The following is a 27,981-nucleotide window of genomic DNA, read 5'->3' as shown; positions in this document are numbered from 1 at the left end:
ATGTCTGCTTGTAAGCCTTAAAACACAATGCACAGAGCTCCATTATTAAGCTTGGAATTTCCTAATATAGGAAGTATAAAAGCATTAAAAAGTATAAAAGTATAAAAGTATAAAAGTATAAAAGTATAAAAGTATATCTTGCTAGATATACTTCTCTGTAGCTCAGGGAGTTATTTTAAACAAGGATTAATACACAAACCATTGTTCTATTTGTCCTTACTTTCTACTTCTTGTATAATTTTTTTCCCCTGACAAATTTAATGGCTGTTGCTTAGCTCTAATAGCAGTTCTGCTGTTTCTGAGCCTGCCTTTTGCAGCTTTCCCAAACCCCTCAGATTTTAAGGATTAAAATCCTTAAAATTTAGGATTCCCACAGCTGAGCTGTATGATGATTCAACAATCCCTGCCGTCCGTCTGTTAAAAACAGGTTAGAAACTATTGTAAATAGTTGATAGATCATTAAACATGTACTGTTAGTTTGGTTATTATATTTTAGAAGGGGTTAAAGGGTAGTTATAAGAAATACTTATATGGTACCATAACACACCTCAGTGAAGTGCACCACGAGCCAGCCTGGACAGAACTGTAAAGGCCAATCAAGGCCTTCAACCTTCGTGCAAATGAAGGATGTGAAAAACGCCAATCACTTGGTTTTAAAATTTTAAAAGTTTAATAGTAATAAAATGGTTATAAAAATAGTAATACAATTAGAGTAATAATAATTTGGACAATTTGAATTAGGACAATATGAGACAATAGAGACAAAGGGTTACGGATGTCCGGGTACCTTTTTCTGGGCAACACCAGCCTGAAAAAGGACCCACGTTAACAAAGGATTAACCCTTAAAAACAATAGCCTGCTGCATATTCATATACCTCTTCATGATGCATAAATTCCATTCAAATAGAGGATTCTGTCTGGCCATCATCAACTTCTTCCTCTGAATCCTGACAGCGCCTTTGAGGTGGGAAGAAGTTCATTTCTTCTGATAACGGGCAATAAATTCTCTTTCTCTGAAAGATTCAGGTGTCCTGTGGCTGCTATCTCACTGCAAGTCCTTTCTTTAAAAAAGCATCCTACATAGCATCGTTTCTATTTTAACATTTTTTATAATCTAAAACTCTATTTAACACACTACTTAAGAGAATTAACTCAGCATTGCTTTCTAACACAACACATCTAATATCCATTTGAATATTTGCGAAAAGCCAGTCATAAAATACATGCATTTTTCACAAGGATCCAAAAAGAAACCAATCCAAAGGGACTAAAAACAGGATAAAAAGGGGATCTGTCCCAGGGAAGCTGTGCTGCTCCACCTGCTCAAGAAAACCCAGCGCTGGTGCTGCAGCATCCTCAATGGGAACACTCCTCCTTGCCCCCTTGCTTTAGGCCTTTTCTTTTTTATAATAGAAGCTGAAATCACTTCAGTCCGGGAGCTTGCTCTCGTGTTTATCACCTCCCCAAAACCTTCAGGGCCTCCCACGTTTCTGTGGCTTCCTGTTTGCGATGCTCACCGGAACGGGGAAAGCGCGGCGTGAGAGGGGACAGCGGCTCATCCCGCCTTGTCCCGGCTGTTCCTCAGGGAGCTGAGGCTGGGACCACCAGGAATTATTCCTAAAAGGCTTTTTCTGGCTGCTCTGCGCAGCTGGGGGGGTGTTTTCAAGAGGAATGCAAAGAGATCTCCTTGTCCTGAGCTGCTGTGGCCGGAGCCTGGCGCAGCTCCCGGGAATGCTGAGGCTCTGAGGAAGATCCTCTGAGGAAGGTTCTGGCACTGAGGAAGATCCTGGCACTGAGGAAGATCCTGGTATTGAGGAAGGTCCTGCACTGAGGAAGGTCCTGGTACTGAGGAAATCCTGGTACTGAGGAAGGTCCTGGTACTGAGGAAGGTCCTGCACTGAGGAAGGTCCTGCACTGAGGAAATCCTGGTACTGAGGAAGGTCCTGGTACTGAGGAAGGTCCTGCACTGAGGAAAGTCCTGCACTGAGGAAATCCTGGTACTGAGGAAGGTCCTGGTACTGAGGAAGGTCCTGCACTGAGGAAGGTCCTGCACTGAGGAAATCCTGGTACTGAGGAAGGTCCTGGTACTGAGGAAGGTCCTGCACTGAGGAAGGTCCTGCACTGAGGAAATCCTGGTACTGAGGAAGGTCCTGGTGCTGAGGAATTCCTGGCACGGAGGAACATCCTGGCACTGAGGAATTCCTGGTACTGGGGAACATCCTGGCACTGAGAAAGACCCTGGTACTGAGGAAATCCTGGTGCTGAGGAAGATCCTGGCATTGAGAAAGATCCTGGTACTGAAGAAATCCTGGTACTGAGGAAGGTCCTGGTGCTAAGGAAGATCCTGGCATTGAGGAAATCCTGGTACTGAGGAAGGTCCTGGTGCTGAGGAAATCCTGGTGCTGAGGAAGATCCTGGCATTGAGGAAATCCTGGTACTGAGGAAGATCCTGGTACTGAGGAAGGTTCTGGTGCTGAGGAAGGTCCCGGCACTGAGGAAGAGCCTGGTTCTGAAGAAGGTCGTGGCACTGAGGAAGAGCCTGGCACTGCCAGGGCTGCTGGAGGAAGGCTGGAGCTGGAGGTGAGCAGTCCCAGCTCCCCATGGCACACCCGGTTTGGGGGGCTGGGGGGGATTTTGGGGTCCAACGGGGCTTTTTGGGGTCCAGTGGGTCTTTTTGGGGTCCAGCGGGGCTTTTTGGCAGTTGGATGCTGAGCTGGGAGCTCATTTTTGGGCAGCCTGGTTTTCCTGATGAGTGGCAGCAGGACACGGGGGGACAGGACAGGACAGGACAGGACAGGACAGGACAGGACACTCTGCCCCCCCCGGGTCCAGCTCTACAGGAGCTCAGTAGGCTGTGCCCATCCGTGCCTCAGTTTCCCTCCTTTCAATGGCAGGGCATGCCTGGCAAGGCTCGGGGCAATCAGCTGCTTGTGTCCATCCCCGGGGGACAAACGGACACGCTGAGCCCCCACGGACACGGCACAGAGCCAGGGGTGTTGGTCAGCTGCAGCTGCAGCCGCCCCTGGGCACGGACCTGCCGGGAATGGGGATGGGGCAGCTCTGTGCCATGCCAGGGCCGTGCCAGGGCTGTGCCAGGCCAGCAGAGCCCACCCAGGGGATAGGGGACAGGCAGAGGGGACAGGCAGTGTCCCCTGTGCGGGCTGGGCAGCGAGGAAGAGGAGCTGCTGGATGTGGAGGAAGGCTCGGGGAGGGTAAGGGGGGCACAGCTGGGCTGGGAGGGGGAGAGGCTGGGGGGGAGCTGGGCTTGGGGACCACCGAGTGTCATTTAGGGCTTCGGGACTGTCCCTTGGGGTCTGGGGACTGTCCTTAAGGGTTTGGGGACCTCCAACTGTCCCTTAGGGCTTGGGGACTGTCCTCAAGGGTTTGGGGACCACCAACTGTCCTTTAGGGTTTGGGGACTGTCCTTTAGGGTTTGGGGACTGTCCCTTAGGGCTTGGGGAATGTCCCTTAGGGCTTGGGGACTGTCCTTCAGGGTTTGGGGACGTTCTACTGTCCTTTAGAATTTGGGGTCTGTCCCTTAGGGTTTGGGGACCTCCAACTGTCCTTTAGGGCTTGGGGACTGTCCTTTAGGGTTTGGGGACTGTCCTTTAGGGTTTGGGGACGTTCTACTGTCCTTTAGGGTTTGGGGACTGTCCCTTACGGTTTGGGGACTGTCCTTTAGGGCTTGGGGACTGTCCTTTAGGGTTTGGGGAATGTCCTTTAGGGTTTGGGGACTGTCCCTTAGGGTTTGAGGAATGTCCTTTAGGGTTTGGGGAATGTCCCTTAGGGTTTGGGGGCCGCCAACTGTCCCTTAGGGCTTGGGGACTGTTCTTTAGAGTTTGGGGACTGTCCTTCAGGGTTTGGGGACCATTGACTGTTCTTTAGGGTTTGGGGACCTCCAACTGTCCTTAGGGTTTGGGAACTGTCCTTTAGGGCTTAGGGACTGTTCTTTAGCGCGTGGGGACTGTCCTTAAGGGTTTGGGGACGTTCTACTGTCCTTTAGAATTTGGGGTCTGTCCCTCAGGGTTTGGGGACCTCCAACTGTCCTTTAGGGCTTGGGGACTGTCCTTTAGGGTTTGGGGACCTCCAACGGTCCTTTAGGGCTTGAGGACTGTTCTTTAGGGTTTGAGGAGGTCCTACTGTCCTTTAGAATTTGGGGACTGTCCTTAAGGGTTTGGGGACTGTTCTTTAGGGTTTGAGGAATGTCCTTTAGGGTTTGGGGGACCAGCAACTGTCCTTTAGGGCCTGGGGACTGTCCTTAAGGGTTTGGGGACTGTCCTTTGGGGTTTGGGGACCTCCAACTGTCCCTTAGGGCTTGGGGGCCACTGACTGTCCCTTAGGGTTTGGAAACCTCTGCCTGTCCCTTAGGGTTTGGGGACTGTCCATTAGGGTTTGGGGACGTCCTACTGTCCTTTAGAATTTGGGGACTGTCCTTTAGGTTTTGGGGACTGTCCCTTAGGGTTTGGAGGGCCACTGATTGTCCTTTAAATACATAAAAATAATATTTATTATATAAATAATTCAATGTAACATAACATAACATAACATAACATAACATATAACCACATATTTACACATATATAGTATTTATTATATAAATAATATTTATATATATTTTAGTGTAAAATTATATATAAAATCATTTCTATTATTCAAAAAATATCTATATTATCACTTGGAAAAATAGAGGGTGTGGAATTTTAGAGCAGTAAACATTTGGCCATAGCACAAAGTAGCCACAAGTTCCTTGTTACATGACAATATAAAACTTTCTAATTTAACGCCCATTTGCTACAAGGTTTATTTTGCTTTTCTAACTTATCACCTTTATTCACTTTTACTGCACTGCAGTTATTTTTAGTTAATAGGCTGCTGTTATAACTTTTAAAATTTTAACTTTATATCATCACATTATTATACTGTAGACTCTTCACCATCCTATCCAGCACAGTTTCTCACACTTACTTAAGGCATATTCTTACTCATAGAAACATGAGTTTATGATTTTTCTACTTAATGTCTCTGCACTTTATTTTAACATCAATTTTAAATTTAATTTTTACATCAACTTTTAACTCTATATAATCACATTGCTATACTGTAGACTCTTCACCATCTTATCTAACACAGTTTCTTACTTAAACGTAAATTATATTCTTACTTATACCTATAAAAACATAAATTTATGATTTTCTACTTAATATCTGTTTATTTTTACATCAATTTTTAACTTTTAATTTAATTTTACATCAACTTTTAACTCTATATAATCACATTGCTATACTGTAGGCTCTTCACCATCTTATCAATACAGTTTCTTACTTAAATGATATTCTTACTTATAACTATAAAAACATAAGTTTATAATTTTTCTATTTAGTGTCTGTTTATTTTTACATCGATTTTTGACTTTTAATTTAAATTTTACATCAACTTTTAAATCTATATAATCACATTACAATACCATAAAATCTTCACCATCTTCTCCAACACAGTTTCTTACTTAAGGCATATTCGTACTTATTACTGTAGAAACATAAGTTTATGGGTTTTCTTAATTATTTATGATTACAAGTTTATGATTTTTCTTTTTTTTTTCTTTTTTTCTTTTTTTTTTTTTTTTTTACTTAATGCCTGTGTACTTTATTTTTACATCAATTTTTGGGCTCCTGGGTGGAGATAATGGCAGGGAGGGGTCGCTCACCCATTAATGTTGTCAGGAAAATTAATCCACAGACATCAGAGGTCCAAAAAGGAGACAGAGGAGTCCTGTAAATTTATTAGAATAAAGGGAGAGGCCATGGGGCATTCCCCTGGGATCTTTCCAATTTTTGGAGGACTCAGCCTCCTTTTTATCCTAATTTCCCTCTTTCTTTTCCCATTTCTGAGGTATTTGAGAGGTACAGCCTTCCTTATACCAAAGATTCCCCTCTAATGTACAACCTTCCCTTTTAATTTTTAATTCTTATGGAATTTAGGGGTTTTCCCCATTGTTTCTTTCATCTTTCAATATCCAATTTCATTTATCAGCAAAGTCTATTTTTAAAATCAAATCTCTAAAGTTTATTTTTAAAATCAAATCTCTTTTTCCGTTCGTCAATCAGCGGAATCCTTCCTTTTATCTCTCAGTGCTGGTTTTATCTCCCAGCTCGTCTGTAAAGACAAATCCCTCACTCCTCTCAACGTCATGGGCAAAATAGACTCGACTTGGGGAAATTAATTGTGTTTATTACTAATCAAATCAGAGCAGGATAATGAAAAGCAAGACCTTAGCAACATCTTCCACCATTCCTCCCTCCCTCCTCAGGCTCTCCCTCCTTCTTCCAGAGGAGCAGGAGATGGGAATGGGGCTCCTTTCCTTTCCTTTCCTTTCCTTTCCTTTCCTTTCCTTTCCTTTCCTTTCCTTTCCTTTCCTTTCCTTTCCTTTCCTTTCCTTGCCGGAACCTTCCCTTCCCGGAACCTTCCCGGAACCTTCCCAAAACTTCCCAAAACTTCCCAAAACTTCCCTTCCCTTCCCAAAACTTCCCAAAACTTCCCTTCCCTTCCCTAAACTTCCCAAAACTTCCCTTGGTAGGGGGGTTCTGCCAGGGGGCTGGAGGTGGCTGAGCTCACAGTGCTTTCATCTCCTATTAATCTGCTTTTTTTTAAAAAAAAAAACCCCGAATTTTGTGTTTTCTCTGCATTTTGCACCCCTTGCACACTGAGGGAGGGAGAGGCTGCTGTGACCCCACCCCCCCTCTGTTCCTGCTCCTGCCCCATTTCCAAACCCCCTGAGCAGCTCCTGCAGGTCCTTCCCAAGGGCTGAAAGTCTCCAAATTTCCACCTGCTGGAAAATTCGGTGTAAACTGGGAGAGCTGGGCAGGGCCTGAGCTCTGACACAGCACTGGGAGTTCCCTTTGGGGGGTTCTGGGGGGTTCTGGGGGGTTCTGAGGGTCCCTGGGCAGGGCCTGAGCTCAGATGAAGCACTGGGGATTCTCTTTGGAGCATCCTGGGAGGTTCTGGGGGGTTCTGGGGGGGGTCCTGGGGGGTTCTAGGGGTCCCTGGGCAGGGGCTGAGCTGTGACAACACTGGGGATTCCCTTTGGGTTGTTCTGGGGGGTCCTGGGGGGTTCTGGGGGTCCCTGGGCTGGGGCTGAGCTGTGACACAGCACTGGGGATTCCTTTGGAGCATTCTGGGGGGTTCTGAGGGTTCTGGAGGGTTCTGGGGGGGTCCCTGCACCCCCAGGTGTGGCTCAGCCCCTGCCCAGGTGCTGCTGCTGCTGCCCCACAGGACGTGGCTGAGCCCAGGGAGGATGAGGAGGGCCAGGGCCTGGCAGGCACCGCCAGCCCGGGCAGCGTGGAGGACACGTACGAGCTGCTGGAGAGGCTGGGCAGGTGAGGGGGGTCCAAACAGGTGAGGGGGGTCTGGGCAGGTGAGGGGGATTTGGGTAAGTGAGCGGGATTTGGGCAGGTGAGGGGGATCAGGATCCAAACAGATGAGTGGGATCTGGGCAGGTGAACAGAATCCATCCCAGGTGAGCAGGTTGCAGGCAGATGAATACAGGGCAGGCAGGAATCCAGGCAGGTGAGGGGGATCTGGGCAGGTGAGCAGGAATTTGGGCAGGTGAGGGGGATCTGAGCAGGTGAGTGGGATCCAAACAGGTGAGGGGGATTCAGGCAGGTGAACAGAACCCACCACAGGTGAGCAGGTCACAGGCAGGTGAACACAGGGTAGATGGGTATCTGGGCAGGTAAGCAGGGATCCAGGCAGGTTCAGTGGGATCTGGGCAGGTGAGCATGACCCACCACAGGTGACTGGGATCTGGGCAGGTGAGGGGGATTCAGGCAGGTGAGTGGGATCCAGGCACATGAGCAAGAATCTGGGCAGGTGATTGGGGCCTGGGCAGGTGAATTGGATCTGGGAAGGTGAGCAAGAATCCAGGCAGGTGAGTGGGATCCAGGCACATGAGCAGGAATCTGGGCAGGTGATTGGGGCCTGGGCAGGTGAATTGGATCTGGGAAGGTGAGCAAGAATCCAGGCAGGTGAGTGGGATCCAGGCACATGAGCAGGAATCTGGGCAGGTGAACAGAACCCACCAGTGATGAGCAGCTTGCAGGCAGGTGAACACAGGGCAGGTGGGGATCCAGGCAGGTGAGTGGGATCCAAACAAGTGAGTGGGATCTGGGCAGGTGAGGGGGATCTGGATCCAGGCAGGTGAGTTAGATCTGGGCACGTGAGCAGGAATCCAGGCAGGTGAGCAGGGATCCAGGCAGGTAAGCAGGTTGCAGGCAGGTGAACACAGGGCAGGCAGGGATCAAGGCAGGTGAGTGGGATCCAGATAGGTGAACATGATCTGGGCAGGTGAGCAGGATCTACCACAGACGAGCAGGTATCTGGGTAGGTGAGGGGGATCTGAGCAGGTGAGCAGGAATCTGGGCAGGTGAGCAGGAGCTGGGCAGGTGAGTCGGATCCAGGCAGGTTCAGTGGGATCTGCCACAGGTGAGCAGGAATCCAGGCAGGTGAGCAGGTCACAGGCAGGTGAACACAGGGCAGGCAGGGATCTGGGCAGGTGAGGAGGATCTGGGCAGGTGGGGACAGCCCAGAGTGGGATCTGGGCAGATGAGCAGGTTGCAGGCAGGTGAACACAGGGCAGGTGGGGACCCAGGCAGGTGAGTGGGATCTGGGAGGGTGAATGGGATTCATGCAGGTGAGTGGGATCTGGGCACGTGAATGGAATCCAGGCAGGTGAGCAGGTTGCAGGCAGAGTGAATGGGATCCAGGCAGGTGAGTGGGATCTGGGAGGGTGAATGAGATTCAGACAGGTGAGTGGGATCCGGGCAGGTGAGTGGGATCCAGGCAGGTGAGCAGGTCACAGGCAGGTGAATGGGATCCAGGCAGGTGAGTGGGATCCAGGCAGGTGAGCAGGTTGCAGGCAGGTGAGTGGGATCCAGGCAGGTGAGTGGGATCCAGGCAGGTGAGCAGGTTGCAGGCAGGTGAATGGGATCCAGGCAGGTGAGTGGGGTCTGGGCAGGTGAACACAGGGCAGGTGAGGATCCAGGCAGGTTCACTGGGGCACAGCCAGTATCCCAGCTCCACGGCAGCCCCAGGGGTACCCGGATTTCTGGGTTCTCCCCCTGCCCGGTGCCAGCCCAGCCGTGCCCCAGCCCCGCTCTCTCTGCAGCGGCCACTTCGGCGTGGTGCGGCTGTGCCGGGAGCGCAGCACCGGCTCCTTCTACGCCGCCAAGTTCCTGAGGATGCGGCGGGGCCGGCCGGGGCTGGAGCGGGCTCAGGTGGAGCGGGAGGTCTCCATCCTCCGGCAGCTACAGCACCCCAACATCCTGCGGCTCCACGAGCTCTTCAGCAGCGCGGCAGAGGTGGTGCTCGTCCTGGAGCTGTGAGTGGGGTCCCGGAGGGTGGGACCCCCTTTTTGTGCCACGTGTTGGAGGTGGCCGAGCTCCCCTGTCCCCAGGATTGTTGGAGGTGGCCGAGCTCCCCTGTCCCCAGGATTGTTATGAAAATGAACGAGGCCAAACTTTCTCTGGAGAAAGAGGTTCTCGCTTATTAAAATGGCTGCAAGGAATGGTGTCGCAGACATCTTTTTGCGAAAATCCTTTCTTTAGGATTTTTCCCCCTTCTGAGAAGCTGAGGCCCCAGAAGGGGAATGTAAACAATGGTTGTCTGCTGCTGTGAAATGCAACAGGCGCACCTGTGATTGGCCCATGTTGCACGTTTACAATTAAGGGCCAATCAAAGGCTGAGCTCTCTCTGGGACAGAATCAGAGAGAGCCCCTTTGTTTGTTCATTCCTTTTCTATTCTTAGCATAGCGAGCTTCTGAGACTTTCCTCTCTATTCCTATTAGCATAGTCATAATGTAACACATATCATAAATTAATAAATCCAGCCTTCTGATCATGGAGTCAAGATTCTTGTCTATCTCTTCACCTCTGCAAGCCCGGCAACAGAATGGAGTATCCAGGATAAGCCTGAGCGCCCAAACAGCCAAAACCAGAACAGCGCGCTACCCCCAAGTGCACTGGGTTCTCCCCACAAAACAAGTTTCCAAAAAGAAGAACTCCCAACCCAACCAAACTCCCCCCATTTATAGCCCCCTTTGAGTCCAGGATTTGTCCATTTTGGATCAGAATGGTCATTGGTCCATTCCCAGGTTTCTCATTGATCTTTAACACCGTTCATTCTGGACCAATGGTTTCTGCAGGGCTTCGAATGATTGCTCAGATCTTCCATCCAATCTCTCTTCAACCTCACCTTGCCCTGCCAGACCACCCTTCCACCAAACTCTGGACCCTTCTCCTAGCACATTCTAGTAATCCCCACTCTTAACATAATACAATTAACATCACATAACTAATACAATATAATTGAACTATACCCTAATTTAACATAACTTTTACCTATGACAGGATCAGGGGTGGGGAGCTCTTTGACTTCATTGCTGAGAAGGAGATGCTGTCGGAGGAGGAGGCCATCGAGTTCCTGGCGCAGATCCTGAGCGGGGTGCAATACCTGCACGCCCGCCTCATCGCTCACTTCGACCTCAAGGTGGGTATGGCCAGCAGGAGGGGGTTATTTACAGACCACAAACGAGATGGGGCTGCTGTGGAACGGGCCTTGAGCTGTTTTATTTTCCAGCATCACTTATGACAATGGGAAGATGCCAGCAGCTCACATCCCAGGCAGCAGACAAAGAACTCAATGTTACAACTCACTTAATGAGCTTCTTGACCAATCCCACAAAGCAAAAGTATATTGACAGCAGTTCTATCTAATCACTATAAGCACACGTACCTTTGGTTAAAACAATGCTTGCTTATTTCAAATACAACACCTGCTTGTGAGCCTTAAAACACAACACACAGAGCTCCATTATTAAGCTTGAAACTTCCTAATATCTCACTAAATATACTTTTCTACAGCTTAAGGAGTTATTCTAGACAAGTGTTAACACACAGACCGTTGTTTTATTTGTCCTTTCTACTTCTTAGATAATTTTTCTGCTGACAAATCTATGTACAACTCATGGACAGGACAGGACTGCAGTGGAAAGTGCCTTGAGCTGTTTTATTTTCCAGCATCAGTCTCATTACATGGTTATAACAACGAGAAGGCGCCATCAACTCACATCCCCAGCAGCAGACCAAGAACTTAATGTTACAACTTAGTTTACAACTTTTTTTGACCAATCACACAAAGCAAAAGCACATTGACAGTATTTATAGTATATATTCTATATTGACAGCAGTTCTATCCAACCACTATAAGCACACGTACCTTGGGTTAAACAATGCTTGCTTATTTCCAATACAATACTTGTAAGCCTTAAAACACAACGCACAGAGCTCCATTATTAAGCTTTAACTTTCTTAATTTCTTGCTAGATAAACTTTTCTGTAGCTTAGAGAGTTATTCTAGGCACACATTAATGCCATTGTTCTATTTGTCCTTGCTTTTCTACAGTTTAAATAATTTTCCTGCTGACCTATCTCATGGCCCCTGCTTAGCTCCCATCACAGTTCTGCTGTCTCTGGGTCCTGCCTTCTGCAGCTTTCCCCAAAACCCTCTGATTTTGTGGATTCCCACACGTGGGGACCCCCCATCCTCACTCCCTGGAACCCCTGGGTCACCCCGCTGTGCCCGGCCCTGTTCCCACAGCCCGAGAACATCATGCTGCAGGACAAGGACGTCCCCAAGCCCCGGATCAAGATCATCGACTTCGGGCTGGCCCAGCAGCTGCAGGATGGCATCACCTACAGGAGCCTCTGTGGGACCCCCCAGTACATTGGTAGGGGGCTGGCACATCCCTGGGGGTCCCTGCACCCACCCAGGCCTGCTCCTGTCCCCCTGATGTCCCACCCTGGCTCTGTGTTTGCCCCCAGCTCCTGAAGTGATCAATTACGAACCACTGAGCCCTGCGACCGACATGTGGTGAGGATCAGGACCTGGGGGGCAGCAGGCTGAGCTGGTGGGTGGGGAGAGCCCCCCCTGGGTGCCACAGGGCATGGGGGGCCCCAGGGAGGGCAGCAGCTGACCCCCACCCCTGCATTTCAGGAGCATCGGAGTCATCACCTACATTCTGTGAGTATGGGGCAATGCTCTCTGTGGCTGGGGGAAACTGAGGCACAGGGGTGGGTGCTGGTGCTGTCCTGGCACTCAGTGGCTCTGTTGTGTCCCCACAGGCTCAGTGGCCTGTCCCCCTTCCAGGGTGAGACGGATGCTGAGACCCTGTCCAACGTTGTGGCGGGTGCCTACGAGTTTGAGGAGCGCTGCTTCAGCCAGACCTCCGAGCTGGCCAAGGACTTCATCCGCCAGCTGCTGCTGAAGGAGCCACAGTGAGGCCCCATCTCCATCCCTTCCATCTCCTTCCCATTTCTGCCCCCACCTACACCTCTGTTATCCCCACCTTCAAAATCTCGGTCCCCATCTTCATCGTTCCTATGCCCATCTCCATCCCAGTCTGGTCTCATCTTCATCCCAATCCCCACCTCCATCATCCCTATCTCTCTTTCCATCTCCATCCCATTTCTGTGGCTATCCCCATCCCTATCTCCATCCCCATTCCCATCCCATCCCATCCCATCCCATCATCCCCATTCCCATCCCATCCCATCCCATCCCATCCCATCCCATCCCATCCCATCATCTGCATCCCCAAGCCATCGTTATCTCCATCCCATCTCTATTTCCATCTCGTTCTCATCCCCTTCTACATCCCCACCATCTCCACCTCCATCTGGTTCCCTTCTCCATCCCCACTAGCAAAATCCTGATGCTGAGCCTACCCCTGACCCTAACCCTAACCCTGACCCTGACCCTAACTCTGACCCTAACCCTAACCCTAACCCTAACCCTAACCCTGACCCTATGCTTGACCCTAACCCTGACCCTAACCCTAACCCTGCTCCTAACCCTGACCCTAACCCTGACCCTAACTCTGAACCTGACCCTAACCCTGACCCTAAAACATAACCTAACCCTAACCTTAACCCTGATCCTGACTCTAACCCTGACCCTGACCCTGATCCTAACCCTAACCCTGACCCTGATCCTGACCCTGACCCTGATCCTGACCCCGACCCTAACCCTGACCCTGACCCTGACCCTGACCCTGACCCTGACCCTACCCCTGACGCTGACCACAACCCTAACCCTAAACCTGACCCTGACCCTGACTCTGACCCTGACCCTAACCCTAAACCCTAACCACTAACCCTAACCCTAAACCATAACCCTAACCCCGACCCTGATCCTAACCCTGGCCCTAACCCTAACCATGACCCTGACCCTGACCCTAACCCTAATCCTGACCCTAACACTGCCCCTGACCCCTCCCCATCCCCAGTGTGGGTCTGTGGGCCAGGACCCCCGACCCCAACCCCTCCCTGTGTCCGCAGGCGCCGCATGAGCACAGCCGAGTGCCTGGTGCACCCCTGGATCAAGGTGAGCGGCACGGGCAGGGCCTGCCAGGCCTCTGGCAGCGGGGTGGGCACACGGGGACAGTGGCAGTGACAGTGGCAGTGCCACGTCCTTGTCCCCGCAGCCCCTGAGCAGGAAGCAGGCGCTGAGCCGCAGCCGCTCCTCCATCAACATGAGAAACTTCCGCAAGTTCAACGCCCGCAGGAAGTGGAAGGTGCCCGGTTGTGGGGTCCCAGCACGCCTGGGCAGCCCCCCAGATCTGGGCAGGGACCCCCATCTCACACCCCTCCCTCTGTGTCCCCCCGTAGCTCTCCTACAACACCGTGTCCGCCTGCAACCGCCTGTGCCGCCTGGGGAGGGAGGATGAGGAGCTGGTGAGCCCCCAGATCCCACCCAGCACGGGCTGGGGAGGGGGGAAAAGGGATTTGAGGGGGTTCTCTTTCAGTTTTGGGGGGAAGAAAGGATTTGGGGGGGTCTCCCTCCGTTTCTCTCTATGGCAGTGCCCCCTGTGCTGCAGACCCCCTGTTTTGGGCATCCCCCCATTGCCGGGGCAGTGTGATGGGGGCATGGCGCAGGGTGGGGGTGCTGTGCACTGAGGGGTGCCCTCTCTTCGGGGGGAAGCCCTGGCCGTGCCCTGCAGCCCCCCCTGTGCCCCCAGCGCCGCTGTGAGAGCGACCCCGAGGAGGAGAGGAGCCCCCAGACCGCTCTGCTGCGCCGGAGGAGAAGCAGCTGCTCCTGAGCTCCTCCCAGAAAAGGCAGGAGGAGCCTTGGGGTGCCCCCATCACCCCATCCAAAGGGGCAGAGGCACTGCCAGCTCCAGTTCTGTGGTTTTGGGGGGTCACTGGGGCATCAGCACCCCGCTCTTGCCCCCAGGTTTTGCCCTCCTCCCTGCTTTGTCCTAATGAGAAAAATAAATGTCACCTCCTCCTCCTCCTCCTCTTGTCCTGCTTCTCCTTCCCCTTGAGGGCGGCTCGTCACAGCCGGGCAGGTGCTGAGTGCCCGCAGCTTCCCCCCTCACTGCAGGGCTGTTCTTCTGTGGGGACCCCAAAAGTCTCCCGGCACCCCCGATTCACCCTGCCAGGCACAGTGACCCTTAAATTGTCCCTTCTGTGCTATTCCATGAGTTTCTGGCTGCTTTCCCGGTGTCCCCCCCCCCTCGCCAGAACCACTCGGAACCTCCCGCTCCGGCTGGGGAAACTGAGGCACGAGGCAGCTCTTCCTTCCCACCCACTCGGGCGCGGGGGGGACCGCGCTGTTTTTTCCCCCCCCACCTTCTCTATTTCCCAAACATGCCCTGGCCCCGGCCCTGACAGTTGTCAGGCTAAATATTTTGTGTGCGGCAGCCGAAAACAAAAGTGAAGGGGCCGCAGGCTCCGGGCAGGGCTCCCCCCCGTATCCCGGCGCTCCCCGGGCACCGGACACGGACACGGACACGGCGAGCGGCATCGGGACGGGCCCGTTCGAGGATGGGGCCGGGGGCGCTGCGTGCCCCGAGGCTGGGGGTGATGCTGCTGCTCCTTGGCCACCTCCCGGTGCCCCCCGTGTGGGCGCCCTCGGAAAGTGAGTGCTTTTGGTGGGGGGTTTCGGGGTGGGGGCTGCCTGTGTTCGGGGGTCTGCAAGGGATAAACCCCGAGGCAAAGTTTTTGGGGCGTTCCCTGTCTGGGTTTGCCACCCCCAATGATGCAGAATCCCCGTTTTGGGCAGGAGGGGCAGAGAGTGGGAGCTCCCTACGGCTGGGATGGGATGAGGGGAGTGGAGTGGGGGGCTTGGGCAGAGATGGGACCCTCAGCCCCAGCGGGATGTGGGGAATTGTCACAGCTCCCTGAGCAGCTGCTGGGGTGGGAAAGGTTGGGGAGGGGGCAGCCGTGGGTCCTGGGTGTCATGGCCACAACAGGGGGTACAAGGAGGGTCTGTTGTTTGTCCTGCCTTCCCCTCTGCTGCCACCCGTGCCTCAGTTTCCCCAGCCACCGAGGGGCTGTGGGAGCGATGGAGGAAGAGGATGGAGCACCCAAGGGACACAGGGTGCTGTGCCTGCTCCCACTGGGACCCCTACCGTTTGTCTGTGCTCCCAGGGGACCCCCTCCCCTTACAGGGGGATTTGCAGAGTCAGGGGGGTGATGGTGGCACTGGGGACCCCCTCCCCTTACAGGGAGGTTTGCAGGGCCAGGGGGTTGATGGTGGCACTGGGGACCCCCTCCCCTTACAGGGGGACTTTGCAGGGTCAAGGGTTGATGGTGGCACTGGGGGTCGGTGCTGCAGGGAGACAGAGGGACCCTCCTGTCCTCAGAGGAGGGGACAGGGCTGGCAGTGAGGGGCTGAACATGGGGTGAGGGGCTCTGGGCAGCTGCCAGAGCCACGGTGCCCATGGGGTCACAGTGCCCACGGGGTCACGGTGCCCATGGGGTCATGGTGCCCACAGTTCATGGGTGACACCAAAAGGGGAAAATCACCACTGGGCATGAAGTTACAAGGACATGGCCACGAGCCTGGGCTGGCAGCAGGCAGATGAGGGGTGAACCACGCACCTGATCCCCTCCAGGACCTGGCCCTGGTTTCTGGCTGGGGATGATGTCCATGAAGCTCTGTGCTTGGTCTGGCTCTTGCATCCCTGCCAGGATCAGGAAGCAGGAGGTGCTGGAGCTCCATTTCTGAGTGGAAAAGCCCCAGGACAGACAATGTGGGGCTGGAGTAGTGCCACATGGACACCTGTGGCGGCCTTGTGTGCCCCATTACCTGTCTGGGCACGAGGGGGAGTTAATGGGGACAACCTTGCTGGAGCTGCCACTCCCTGGGTAACCATGAGTGGGGACATCCATGAGCACCCAGCAATTTGGGGAAGGAGAAAATCCATCTGCACCCCCAGACAAATTCCCCAGGGCTGGGACGTGATCCCTGCCCCGTGTCAGCCTGCCAGGCCTCACTGGAGCTGCCACTCCCTGGGTAACCATGAGTGGGGAGATCCGGGAGCACCCAGCAACCTGGGAAAGGAGAAAAGCCATCTGCACCCCAGACAGCTTCCCCCAGGGCTGGGACGTGATTGTGGGGCTGACAAGGGGCAGGGCAGCCTGCCAGGCCTCGTCAGCATCACTGCTGACAGACGTGCCATGCCCTGGAGAGCTGCTGCTGCCAGAGCCGCTCACATCTCCAACTCCAGCCACGCTTGACAGGCAGCACCAGGATATTAAACCCGCCCTGAGCATCCCCTGGGGGATCCATGGGTGGGGGTTTGGGGGTGCGGTGGTGTGGGAGTTGGGGATCTGTCCCATCCCTGCTGCCACCCACGGGGTCCCCCCTCTCGCCACCGCAGTCTGCGGCAGCATGGACATCCGCCACGACGTGTCCCAGCTGCGGAAGCTGGAGAACTGCTCCATCATCGAGGGCAACCTGCAGATCCTGCTGATGTTCACCACGGGCGCCGAGGACTTCCGCGGGCTCAGCTTCCCCCGGCTGCTGATGATCACGGAGTACCTGCTCCTCTTCCGCGTCTACGGGCTGGAGAGCCTGCGGGATCTCTTCCCCAACCTCTCGGTCATCCGCGGCACCAACCTCTTCTTCAGCTACGCCTTGGTCATCTTCGAGATGCCGCACCTGCGGGACGTGGGGCTGCACAGCCTGGGCCACATCCTGCGCGGCTCGGTGCGCATCGAGCGCAACCAGGAGCTCTGCCACCTCTCCACCATCGACTGGGGGCTGCTGCTGCCCGACGGCGGCGACAGCACCTACATCGTGGGCAATAAGTTGGCTGAAGAGTGTGCTGATGTCTGCCCGGGCATCCTGGACGTGGAGAAGCCGTGCGTGCAGACCAGTGTTAATGGACAGCTGGATTATCGCTGCTGGACCTCCAGCTACTGCCAGAAAGGTGGGTGGCACTGCCACGGGGGTCTGGTTGTGCTGATTTTCTGGGATTGTGTTGGTTTGTGGGGTAAACTGGGAGGGTGCTGGTGGTGTGGTTGTGGCTCCGCTGCTGCCGGGAGTGTGCTGTGCAGGCAGCACGGTGGGGTAACCAGATCCGTGCTGTATCATCCTCCGAGGAGAGGCCAGCTCCTTGCTGCTATGTTTTCCCGGTGCTGAGGTAAATACAGGCCCCTCCTGAGCTCGTTTTCTGTAAACAGGAGAGCTGGTAATGAAATATGTACTATAAACACAGATCCTTATCTGGGCTGCAGGCTCAGCTGTGGGCCTGGCCTGGCTGCACTGGGCAGAGGGGGTTCAGCATGGGCTGAGCCCCACCTTGTCCATCTGTCTGTCCTGCTGTCCCTCCATGCAGCCCCTCATCCACCCATCACCCCACCTGCCCGGCCAGCCTCACTCATCACATGTCCATCCATCCATTCCTCCATCCCTTTGGGCGCCCCTCCATCAGTGCTGCTATGCCTCCATCCACTCCTCCATCAACCCATCTCTACCTCCCTGTATCCCTCTATCCTTCCCTTGCTCCCTCCATTCTTGCATCCTCACATCCCAGCATCCCTCCTTCTGTCCCTACATCCTTCCTTCTGTCCTTGCATCACATTCCTCCCTGCATCCCACCATCCCTCCCTCTGTCCCTGCATTCCTCCATCACTGCATCCATCCCCACATCCCTCCCTCCCTTCCTGCATCCCTTCGCCCTTCCCTCCATCCCTGCATTCCTCCATCACTGCATCCATCCCCACATCCCCACATTCCTCCCTTCATCCCACTGTCCCTCCCTCCCTCCATCACCGCATTCCTCCATCACTGCATCCATACCCATGTCCCTCCCTCCCTGCATCCCTTCATCCCACCATCCCTCCCTCCCTCCATTCCCACATTCCTCCATAACTAAATCCATCTCCACATCCCTCCCTGCATCCCTTCGTCCTTCCCTCCAACTCTGCATTCCTCCATCACCAAATCCATCCCCACATCCTTCCCTATATCACTTCATTCCACCATCCCACCATCCCACCATCCATCCATCCATCCATCCATCCATCCATCCATCCATCCCCGCATTCCTCCATTCCTCCATCACTGAATCCATCCCCTCATCCCTCCCTGCATCCCTCCATCCATCCATCCATCCATCCATCCATCCATCCATCCATCCATCCCTCCCTCCCTCCCTCCATCTCTCCACCCCACCCTCACTCCCCCTTTCCCCCATCCCTGGAGGATGCCACCAGCCCCCCAACCCCTTCCCCCTCTCTCCTCTCCCCCCAGTCCCAATCCCTGCAGCCTGTTCTCCATGCCCACATGCCCATCTCCCCTCCCAGTGTGCCCATGCGGGGTAGGCTCAGCATGCACAGCAGCAGGCGAGTGCTGCCACCCCGAGTGCCTGGGGGGCTGCAGCCGCCCCCACGACCGCCGGGCCTGCGTCGCCTGCCGCCACTTCCACTTCAACGGGCACTGCCTGCCCTCGTGCCCGCCCCGCACCTACGAGTACGAGGGCTGGCGCTGCGTCACGGCCGAGTACTGCGCCAGCCTGCGCAAGGTCTCCCACGACCCCCGCGACGCCTCCAAGTTTGTCATCCACCAGCGGCAGTGCCTGTCCGAGTGTCCCTCGGGCTACACCAGGAACGAGAGCAGGTGGGGGTGTCCCCGGTGCCCTGGCATGGGCAGGGTGTTGGCACGCTGGCTGGCTCATGTCCCGTCCCTATCGCCCTGCCCGCAGCATGTTCTGCCACAAGTGCGAGGGGCTGTGTCCCAAGGAGTGCAAGGTGGGCACCAAGACCATCGACTCGATGCAGGCGGCGCAGGAGCTGGGGGGCTGCACCCTCATCGAGGGCAACCTCATCCTCAACATCCGCCGGGGCTGTGAGTGCCAGAGCTGGCCCTGCCAGACCCACCCCGGGTGGGAGAGATGCTGGGGAGGGCAGGGGGTGTTTTGCATTGCAGGGTGAGTTAATGGGGAGGTGCTCCTCTCCATGAGCTCACACAGTGTGTCATTCCCAGATAACCTGGCCTCAGAGCTGCAGAGCAGCCTGGGACTCATTGAGACCATCACGGGCTTCCTGAAGATCAAACATTCCTTTGCCCTCGTCTCCTTGTCCTTCTTCAAGAACCTAAAACTGATCCGTGGTGACTCCATGGTGGATGGGTGAGGATGGTGTGGGTTTGGGGGGGACATGTGGCCCTGAAGGTGCCCTCGCCCACTGTCTCCACCCACATCTCCTCTGCCAGGAATTACACCCTGTACGTCCTGGACAACCAGAACCTGCAGCAGCTCTGGGACTGGAGCCACCACATCCTCTCCATCCCCGTGGGCAAGATGTACTTTGCATTCAACCCCAAGCTGTGCCTGGCCGAGATCTATCGCATGGAGGAGGTGACGGGCACCAAGGGCCGGCAGAACAAGGCGGAGATCAACCCCCGCACCAATGGGGACAGAGCGTCCTGTGAGTACGGGGATGGGGACAAGAAGCAGTGCCACGAGCCTCTGCCTGAGCCCTGCCTCCTCCCCACAGGCAAGACCCAGACCCTGCGCTTCATCTCCAACGTCACCGAGTCCGACCGCATCTTCCTCAAGTGGGAGCGGTACCGGCCCCCCGAGTACCGCGACCTCCTCAGCTTCATCGTCTACTACAAGGAGTCGTAAGTGCTCCTCTTGTGCCCGTGGTGGAGCGCTTGGGAATGCCCTTGGGGTGTCCTCTGTCCCTGCTGGACCCTCCCTGATGCCCGGTGTGGGACAGACCCTTCCAGAACGTGTCAGAGTACGTGGGGCAGGACGCCTGCGGGGCCCAGAGCTGGAACGTGCTGGATGTGGACCTGCCGCTGAGCAGCGAGCAGGAGCCAGGGGTGACGCTGCTCAACCTCCGTCCCTGGACCCAGTACGCCATCTTCGTGCGCGCCATCACCCTCACCACGGCCGAGGAAGGGCGCAACTACGGGGCCCAGAGTGAGGTGGTTTACATCCGCACCATGCCGGCGGGTAAGGGGCTGGCACGGGGCTGGCGATGCCCGTGGTGGGCACTCCCCACCCCTACAGGAAAGACTGACCACCCCTGTGTCCTCCCAGCCCCGACGGTGCCCCGGGATGTCATCTCCATGTCCAACTCTTCCTCCCACATCGTGGTGCGTTGGAAGCCGCCCACGCAACGCAACGGCAACATCATCTACTACCTGGTGCTGTGGCAGCAGCTGGCCGAGGACATGGAGCTCTACATCAACGACTACTGCCACAAAGGTGAGGCCAGGCAGGGCAGGGGCAGCCCAGCAGCCGAGGACACCGGCAGAACGAGGATGGTGCCGCTGAGCCAGGCTCTGCCAGCCCTGCCCGTTGCTGCCCACAGGCCTGAAGCTGCCCACCAGCAGCGCAGACACGCGTTTTGGGTTTGGGGACGGCCCCGAGGGGGAGCAGGATGCGGAGGAGAGGTGCTGCCCCTGCCGCCCCACTGACGGGCAGCTGCGCATGGAGGGCGAGGCCGAGTCCTTCCAGAAGAAGTTTGAGAACTTCCTCCACAATTCCATCACCATCCCCAGGTGCCATCTGGGGGGGTTCCCTGCTTTGGGGGGCTCCCTCAAGCTGGGTGCGTGGGTTTACCTGGGTGGGGGGGTCCAGTGGTTTTTCCTGGCAGACCCTTTAACTGATCTCCCGCTGTCTCAGGCCACCCTGGAAGGTGACATCCATCAATAAGAACCCACAGAGGTGAGCTGGGGGTTCTCCCCTCCCCTGACCAATTTTGGGGGACAACCTCAGGGCTTCAACTCCCCATACATCCTGTCCCCTTGTCCTGCAGGACTCCAAAGCAGCGCAGGGACGTGGTGGCCGTCACACCTGCAACCAACACCTCCTCAGCAGAGCCGCTGGCCCCGAGCCGCCCCGGAGGCGAGCCCAAGCCTGACTTCCAGATCTTTGAGGACAAGGTGGTGCGTGACCGGGCGGTGCTGTCGCGGCTGCGCCACTTCACCGAGTACCGCATCGACATCCACGCCTGCAACCACGCCGCGCACACCGTGGGCTGCAGCGCTGCCACCTTCGTCTTCGCCAGGACCATGCCCGAGCGTGCGTGCCCAGCCCTTCAAACCCCACCCTGGCCATGCTGGGGTGTTGTTGAGATGGGGTTGGGGTCCAGGGGGTGCCCCCAGGAGCTGATTCCTTCTGTGCCTTTCTGCAGTGCAAGCTGACAACATTCCTGGCAATGTCACGTGGGAGCCGGCTGGTAAGAACAGTGTCCTGCTGCGCTGGGAGGAGCCCAGGAACCCCAATGGGCTCATCCTCAAGTATGAGATCAAGTACAGCCGGGAGACTGAGGTGAGAACTCCCTGTGGCATCCCCTGCCCAGCCCTGCCAGGTCTGGTTATAGGGGCACAGCACCCATGCCATGCCACGTCACGCCATGCCACACCATGCCATGCCATGCCATCCCATGCCATCCCATGCCATCCTATGCCATCCCATCCCATCCCATCCCATCCCATCCCATCCCATTCATCCCATCCCGTTCATCCCATTGATCCTATCCCACTGATCCCATCCCATCAATGCCATCCCATTGATCCCATCCCATCCTATCCCATCCCGTCCCATCCCATCTCCATCTCCATCTCCATCTCCATCTCCATCTCCATCTCCATCTCCATCTCCATCTTCATCATCTCCATCCCATCCCATCCCATCCCAACCCATCCTATCCTATCCCATTGATCCCATTGATCCCATTGATCCCATTGATCCCATCCCATCCCATTCCATCCCATTGATCCCATCTCCATCTCCATCTCCATCTCCATCTCCATCTCCATCTCCATCTTCATCATCTCCATCATCTCCATCCCATCCCATCCCATCCCATCCCATCCCATCCCATCCCCATCTCCATCTCCATCCCCATCTCCATCTCCATCCCCATCTCCATCTCCTTCATCTCCATCATCTCCATCCCATCCCCCCATCCCATCCCATCCCATCCCAACCCCATCTCCATCTCCATCTCCATCTCCATCCCATCCCATCCCATCCCATCCCTCTCCCAAGCCTTACACATGGCTGGGGGGGGATCAATCCCCTTTGCCACCCCCCTGTTGTCCCCTCCAGGAGGTCACCACTGTTGTCTGTGTCTCACGCCACCGCTACTCCAAGTATGGGGGTGTCCACCTGGCTCTGCTCCAGCCAGGGAATTACTCAGCCAAGGTCAGAGCCACCTCTCTGGCTGGCAACGGCTCCTGGACAGGGCTGGTCAAGTTTTACATCCTGGGGCCAGGTACCTGCAGGGGACAGGGGGACATCAGCAGGGACCTTGGTGGGCAGGGAGGGGGCAGCTGTGGGGTCGGGGAGCTGGGGCTCGCTGGGGAATTGTGCTGTGCTGCTGGGATGGATGTTTGGGGTCAGGGGATGCTGCTGGAGGTGGGAGTTGTTGTTGCTGGACTGGGAAGCTGAGGGGTTGAGGGATGATCCTGGCCTGAGACACTGGAGCATCACAGAATCACAGAATTGTTTGGGTTGGAAGAGGCCTCCAAGTCCAAATGTTCCCTCAGCACTGCCAAGGCTGTCTCTAACTGATGTCCCCAAGTGCCACATCCGCACCTCTGTCAAATCCCCTCAGGGACAAAGACTTCACCAGTGCCCTGCGCAGCCTCCTCCAATTCTTTCCAGTTTTCCCCAATATCCAATCTAAACCTCCCCTGGCACAACCTGAGGCCACTTCCTCTGCTCCTGTCCCTGTTCCCTGGGAGCAGAGCCTGACCCTCCTGGCTGTCCCCTCCTGTCAGGAGTTGTGCAGAGCCACAAGGTCCCCCCAGAGCCTCCTTTGCTCCAGGATGAGCCCCTCACCCCCCTCAGGTGCTCCTGGTGCTCCAGACCCCTCCCCAGTTCTGATCCTTCTCTGGTCACATTCCAGCCCCTCTTTTTCGTCATGTGGGGTCCAAACCTACCCCAGGATTTGAGGTCCCTCAGCAGTGCCCAGCACTCACTTTCTTCTCAGCTCTCCCTTGGGTACTAATGGATTTATAGAAACATTTTTTATTGTGTCTTATGGCAGATTCAGTTCTAGTTGGATTTTGGCCCTTCTAATTTTCATTCTTGTCCTGAGCTCCCTCAGATCCTCCTGAACTTCCTTCCGACCCCCTCTTCCAAAGATCAGAGCCTTTCCTTTCTCCCTGAGTTCCAGCCAAAACCCTCTGCTCGGCCAGGCTGGTCTTCTTCCCATCCTTCATCCAAGGATGCTGCTGGGTTGAGGAACTTGGGAGATTGGGGAGTTGGACACTGGGACAAAAAGGATTGAGGGATGCTCTGGGACAGGGATCTGAGGGTGCTGCTGGTCTGGGGAGCTGGAGGCTCCCCCTCTCCATCCTGGTGGCGGGACAGGTGTCCCATGTGAGCTGGGATGAGTGCCCAGATCCTGATCCATGGGCACCTGCTCCCGGCAGCCGAGGAAGAGTCCAGCAGCTTCTACGTGCTGCTCACCGTCACGCCCGTGGTGCTTATGGTGCTCATCTCCTGCCTGGCCGTCTTTGTCTTCTTCTACAACAAGAAGAGGTAACGACCCCCCTGCCCCCCCGGGGCTGGACTGGGCTGGGGTCTGGCCAAACCAGGCCTGGGCAGGGCTGGGGGGAGGCAGCAGCTCTGAGCACTGCCCACCCCTGGCAGGAACCACGATGGGTACCCCAGCGGGACGCTCTACGCCTCCGTCAACCCCGAGTACTTCAGCGCCTCGGACAGTACGTGGGGACATGGGGACAGGCAGGGGCCACCACAAAGGGCCACCGAGCCCTTTCTGTGCTGGGGTCACGCTGGAGGGGATGGGGTGAGAATGGGATGGGATGGAGATGAGTGTGGGAGTGGGGATGGAGTGGAGATGATGGGAATGGAGATGGGGATGGGAATGGGAAGGGGATGAGAATGGGATGAAGACCAAGATGGAAATGGAGGTGGGAATGGTAATGGGATGGGGATGGGGACAGGGAGGATGATGGTGATGGAACAGAGATGATGGGATGGAGATGGGAATGGGACTGGGAATGGGAATGGCAGAGGGATGGGGACAGGGAAGAGGATGGTGATGGAATGGAGATGATGGGATGGAGGTGGGAATGGGAATGAGAATCGGATGGGGATGGGGACAGGGAGGAAGATGGTGATGAGCTGGAGATGGGAATGAGAAAGGGATGGAGGTGAGGATGAGGATGGAGACGAGGATGGGAATGGAATGGAGATGGGAATGGGATAGGATGGATGGGATGGAGATGGGAATGGAATAGGATGGTGATGACATGGAGGTGAGGATGGGGATGCAGATGGGGTCAGTCACAGTGATGGGGACGGGGGGATCCCCACTCACCCCACAGTGTACATGCCTGATGAGTGGGAGGTGTCCCGGGAGAAGATCACAGTGATCCGGGAGCTGGGACAGGGCTCCTTTGGGATGGTGTATGAGGGGCTGGCGCTGGGGCTGGTCACGGAGGGAGAGGAGACCAAGGTGGCCCTGAAGACCGTCAACGAGCTGGCCACCATGCGGGAGCGCATCGAGTTCCTCAATGAGGCCTCCGTCATGAAAGCCTTCAAGTGCCACCACGTGGTAGGTGGGCAGCTGAGGGGGAGGGAGGGGACACAGAGGGTCTGGCCACTGACACGCCAGCCCTCTTTGTCCCTGCAGGTCCGTCTGCTCGGCGTGGTATCCCAGGGCCAGCCAGCTTTGGTCATCATGGAGCTGATGACACGTGGCGACCTGAAGAGCTACCTGCGCTCACTCAGGCCCGAAGCCGAGGTGAGGAGCTGGTCGGGTGCCAGGACAATGATGAAGGGACACTCACCCTGTGTCCAGGGGGGTCCTGGCGTGCCCCTGCTCCATCCCTGAGTGTGTGCACGGTGCAGAACAACCCCGGGCTGCCTCCACCGTCGCTGAAGGACATGATCCAGATGGCGGGGGAGATCGCCGACGGCATGGCCTACCTCAGCGCCAACAAGTTCGTGCACCGGGACCTGGCTGCCCGCAACTGCATGGTGTCCGAGGACTTCACCGTCAAGATTGGAGGTGGATGTTGGAAAGGGGCAGAAAATTCTCAAATTTTGTGTCCAGTTCTGGGCCCCTCAGTTTGGGAAGGACGTTGGGATGCTTGAGTGCGACCAGAAGAGGCAATGAGGCTGGAGAAGGGCTGGGAACACAAACCCTGTGAGGAACAACTGAGGGAGCTGGGGGTGCTCAGCCTGGAGAAAAGGAGACTCAGGGGTGACCTCATCACTCTCTATAACTTCTTGAAAAATGGTTGTAGTCGGGTGGGGTTGGGCTCTTTCTCCAGGAACCAGCAGACACAGCCTTGAGCTTCACCAAGGGTTGGATATCAGGAAAAAGTTTTTTACAGAAAGAGTGATAAAGTTCTGGAATGTTCTGCCCAGGAAGATGTGGAGTCCCCATCCCTGGATGTGTTCAAAACAGGCCTGGATGTGGCACTGAGTGCCATGGTCTGGTTGAGGTGTTGGGGCTGGGTTGGACTCAATGATCTTGAAGGTCTCTTCCAACCACTGAAGGAGCTGGGGGTGCTCAGCCTGGAGAAAAGACTCAGGGGTGACCTCATCACTCTCTCCAACTTCTTGGAAAATGGCTGTAGTCAGGTGAGGTTGGGCTCTTTCTCCAGGAACTGACAGAACCGGAAGCCTTAAGTTTCACCAAGGGTTGGATATCAGGAAAAAGTTTTTTACAGAAAGAGTGATAAAGTTCTGGAATGGCTGCCCAGGGAGGTGGTAGAGTCACCATCCCTGGGTGTGTTAAACAAAGCCTGGATGTGGCACTGAGTGCCATGGTCTGGTTGAGGTGTTGGGGCTGGGTTGGACTCGATGATCTTGAAGGTCTCTTCCAACCCAGTGATTCTCTGAATTCTGTGAGAAGACTCATATCGTATGTATCTCTATACGAATCTTGAGATAAGATAAAATAGTAACTTAGAAATACCATGGAATAAGACAAATATTGTTGAGAGAAATATTGAACTAGAAACAAGTTTCAATAGATAGCCTTACAAAAAAGACTAGATACTTTAGAGAAATAAAATCATGAAAGATGCGTTGTAGCAGGACCCACAAAGAGTAATTTTAGATGATTAGCTGTAAGGCATTTACAGCATGGTGTACCTAAAGCTGATAGGCCAAAAAACACTTAGAGTGTATTGTAATTAAGAAATCATTAGCTTCTGATTGTGATGGCATGAATTATAACATCTGTATTGTCTCACCCAAAATAGAATCAAAGTTTTTAAAACACCTCTCAGCTGCCCCATCCCTGGCTCAGCAAAGGGCAACAGCGGGTGAGCAGTGGCGGTGCCAGCCCTGTCTCCTTCCTCCTCCTCTTCCTCCTCCGCCAGATTTCGGCATGACCCGGGATATCTATGAGACGGATTATTACCGCAAGGGGGGCAAGGGGCTGCTCCCCGTGCGCTGGATGTCCCCCGAGGCGCTCAAGGACGGCATCTTCAACACCCAGTCCGACGTCTGGTGGGTGCTGGGCTGGTGGGCACAGCCGGGGGCGGGGGGATTTGGGGACCCCCAGGCTGAGCAGAGACGCTCCGGGCAGGTCCTTCGGGGTGGTGCTGTGGGAGATCGCCACGCTGGCCGAGCAGCCCTACCAGGGCATGTCCAACGAGCAGGTGCTGCGCTTTGTCATGGACAACGGCGTCCTGGAGCGGCCTGAGAACTGCCCCGACGAGCTGTGAGTGCTGGGCACAGCCCCATGCTGCTGTGCAGGGCACATCCTGCTCTCTGCCGCGCTGGGAGGGGCTGTGGGAGCCCCCCAAAGCCAGCGGGTGCCCCCTCTCTCCGCAGCCACGAGCTGATGTGCCTGTGCTGGCAGCAGAACCCCCGCCAGCGCCCCTCCTTCGTCCAGCTCCTGGAGCGCATCAAGGACCACATGGCGCCTGCTTTCCGCACCCTCTCCTTCTTCTACAGCGCCGAGAACGGCCATCACGGCTCGGGGGAGCCCTCCAGCACCGAGATAGATCCGTGCCCGGAGGAGGATGAGCCCCCCGCATCCCCCCTGCCCGCACGCAGGGACCGCAGCCCAGGGCAGCTCCCCAACGGGACAGCCCCGCTCTGACCCCGAGCTGTCCTCGGGCCCCGCTGGACTCTGCACCCCAAACCCTTCTCCAGCCACCCCCCGCTTGCTGGGACCCCCCCCCCTGCATTATTTATTGCTTCCAAGGGCCCAGCTGAGGCGTGGGTGCCTTGGGAGGAGGGTGGCAGCAAGGCAAGGATGTTCCGTGGGATGCTTTTCCCCCTGAAAATAAATTGGGGGTGCTCCGAGTCAGGGGGCTGCTGGTTGGGAGGAGAACACCCATTTTTCCTTTTTTTTTGGGGGGGGGGGGTGGGATAATGTGGGTATGGGAATGGGTAGCAGGGTTTGATATTTGGGGTCCCCCATCAATCTGCCCTGGTCGTTGCTCCCCTGGACAGCAACCTCTGTGATCCCCACACCTTTTCCAGGTGGGGAAACTGAGTCATGGGACTCAGAGTAGCCCAGCTGAGGCGTGGGTGCCTTGGGAGGAAGGTGGCAGCAAGGCAAGGATGTTCCATGGGACGCATTTCCCCCTGAAAATAAATTGGGGGTGCTCCGAGTCGGGGGGAGGGAGTAGGGGGCTGCTGGTTGGGAGGAGAACACCCATTTTTCCTTTTTTTTTTTTT

At 55.4% G+C, this 27,981-nt stretch overlaps 2 protein-coding genes across 2 annotated transcripts; both read left to right on the top strand.

The window, feature by feature from the left end:
• On the top strand, positions 1-14,151 carry LOC128948090 (death-associated protein kinase 2-like). Its single transcript, XM_054292685.1, has 13 exons — positions 1-10; positions 2,448-2,581; positions 7,271-7,374; positions 9,162-9,374; positions 10,403-10,541; positions 11,652-11,781; positions 11,876-11,924; positions 12,048-12,074; positions 12,176-12,328; positions 13,391-13,436; positions 13,537-13,626; positions 13,721-13,786; positions 14,071-14,151. Exons 1-13 carry the CDS (start codon positions 1-3, stop codon positions 14,149-14,151), a joined length of 1,242 nt encoding a protein of 413 aa, XP_054148660.1.
• Positions 14,152-14,878: 727 nt separating this feature from the next.
• Positions 14,879-27,397, top strand: INSRR (insulin receptor related receptor). The gene is made up of 22 exons (XM_054292811.1): positions 14,879-14,972; positions 16,720-17,271; positions 18,650-18,962; positions 19,048-19,190; positions 19,329-19,473; positions 19,557-19,771; positions 19,841-19,967; positions 20,066-20,304; positions 20,392-20,559; positions 20,666-20,855; positions 20,980-21,021; positions 21,113-21,378; positions 21,491-21,627; positions 22,411-22,576; positions 23,742-23,850; positions 23,962-24,032; positions 24,660-24,889; positions 24,968-25,078; positions 25,186-25,345; positions 26,670-26,799; positions 26,879-27,013; positions 27,127-27,397. The coding sequence occupies exons 1-22, from the start codon at positions 14,879-14,881 to the stop codon at positions 27,395-27,397; spliced, it is 4,014 nt and encodes a 1,337-aa protein (XP_054148786.1).
• Positions 27,398-27,981: the final 584 nt, after the last annotated feature.

The sequence above is a fragment of the Melozone crissalis genome, unplaced genomic scaffold (genome assembly GCF_028551555.1).
Source record: "Melozone crissalis strain CALT ecotype California unplaced genomic scaffold, PUWL_Pcris_2 ptg000114l_1, whole genome shotgun sequence".
NCBI classification, from domain to species: domain Eukaryota; kingdom Metazoa; phylum Chordata; class Aves; order Passeriformes; family Passerellidae; genus Melozone; species Melozone crissalis.
This window is presented reverse-complemented; position numbering and strand designations above follow the sequence as displayed.

Bases quoted from the DNA above. Each gene is read 5' to 3' on its own strand.
- LOC128948090 (XM_054292685.1), top strand. The intron at 9,375-10,402 runs GTGAGTGGGGTC...TACCTATGACAG, and splicing joins GTGGTGCTCGTCCTGGAGCT to GATCAGGGGTGGGGAGCTCT. The intron at 12,329-13,390 runs GTGAGGCCCCAT...CTGTGTCCGCAG, and splicing joins CTGCTGCTGAAGGAGCCACA to GCGCCGCATGAGCACAGCCG.
- INSRR (XM_054292811.1), top strand. From the start codon at position 14,879: ATGGGGCCGGGGGCGCTGCGTGCCCCGAGGCTGGGGGTGATGCTGCTG. The intron at 19,968-20,065 runs GTAAGTGCTCCT...GGTGTGGGACAG, and splicing joins ATCGTCTACTACAAGGAGTC to ACCCTTCCAGAACGTGTCAG. The intron at 21,628-22,410 runs GTGAGAACTCCC...TGTCCCCTCCAG, and splicing joins AGTACAGCCGGGAGACTGAG to GAGGTCACCACTGTTGTCTG.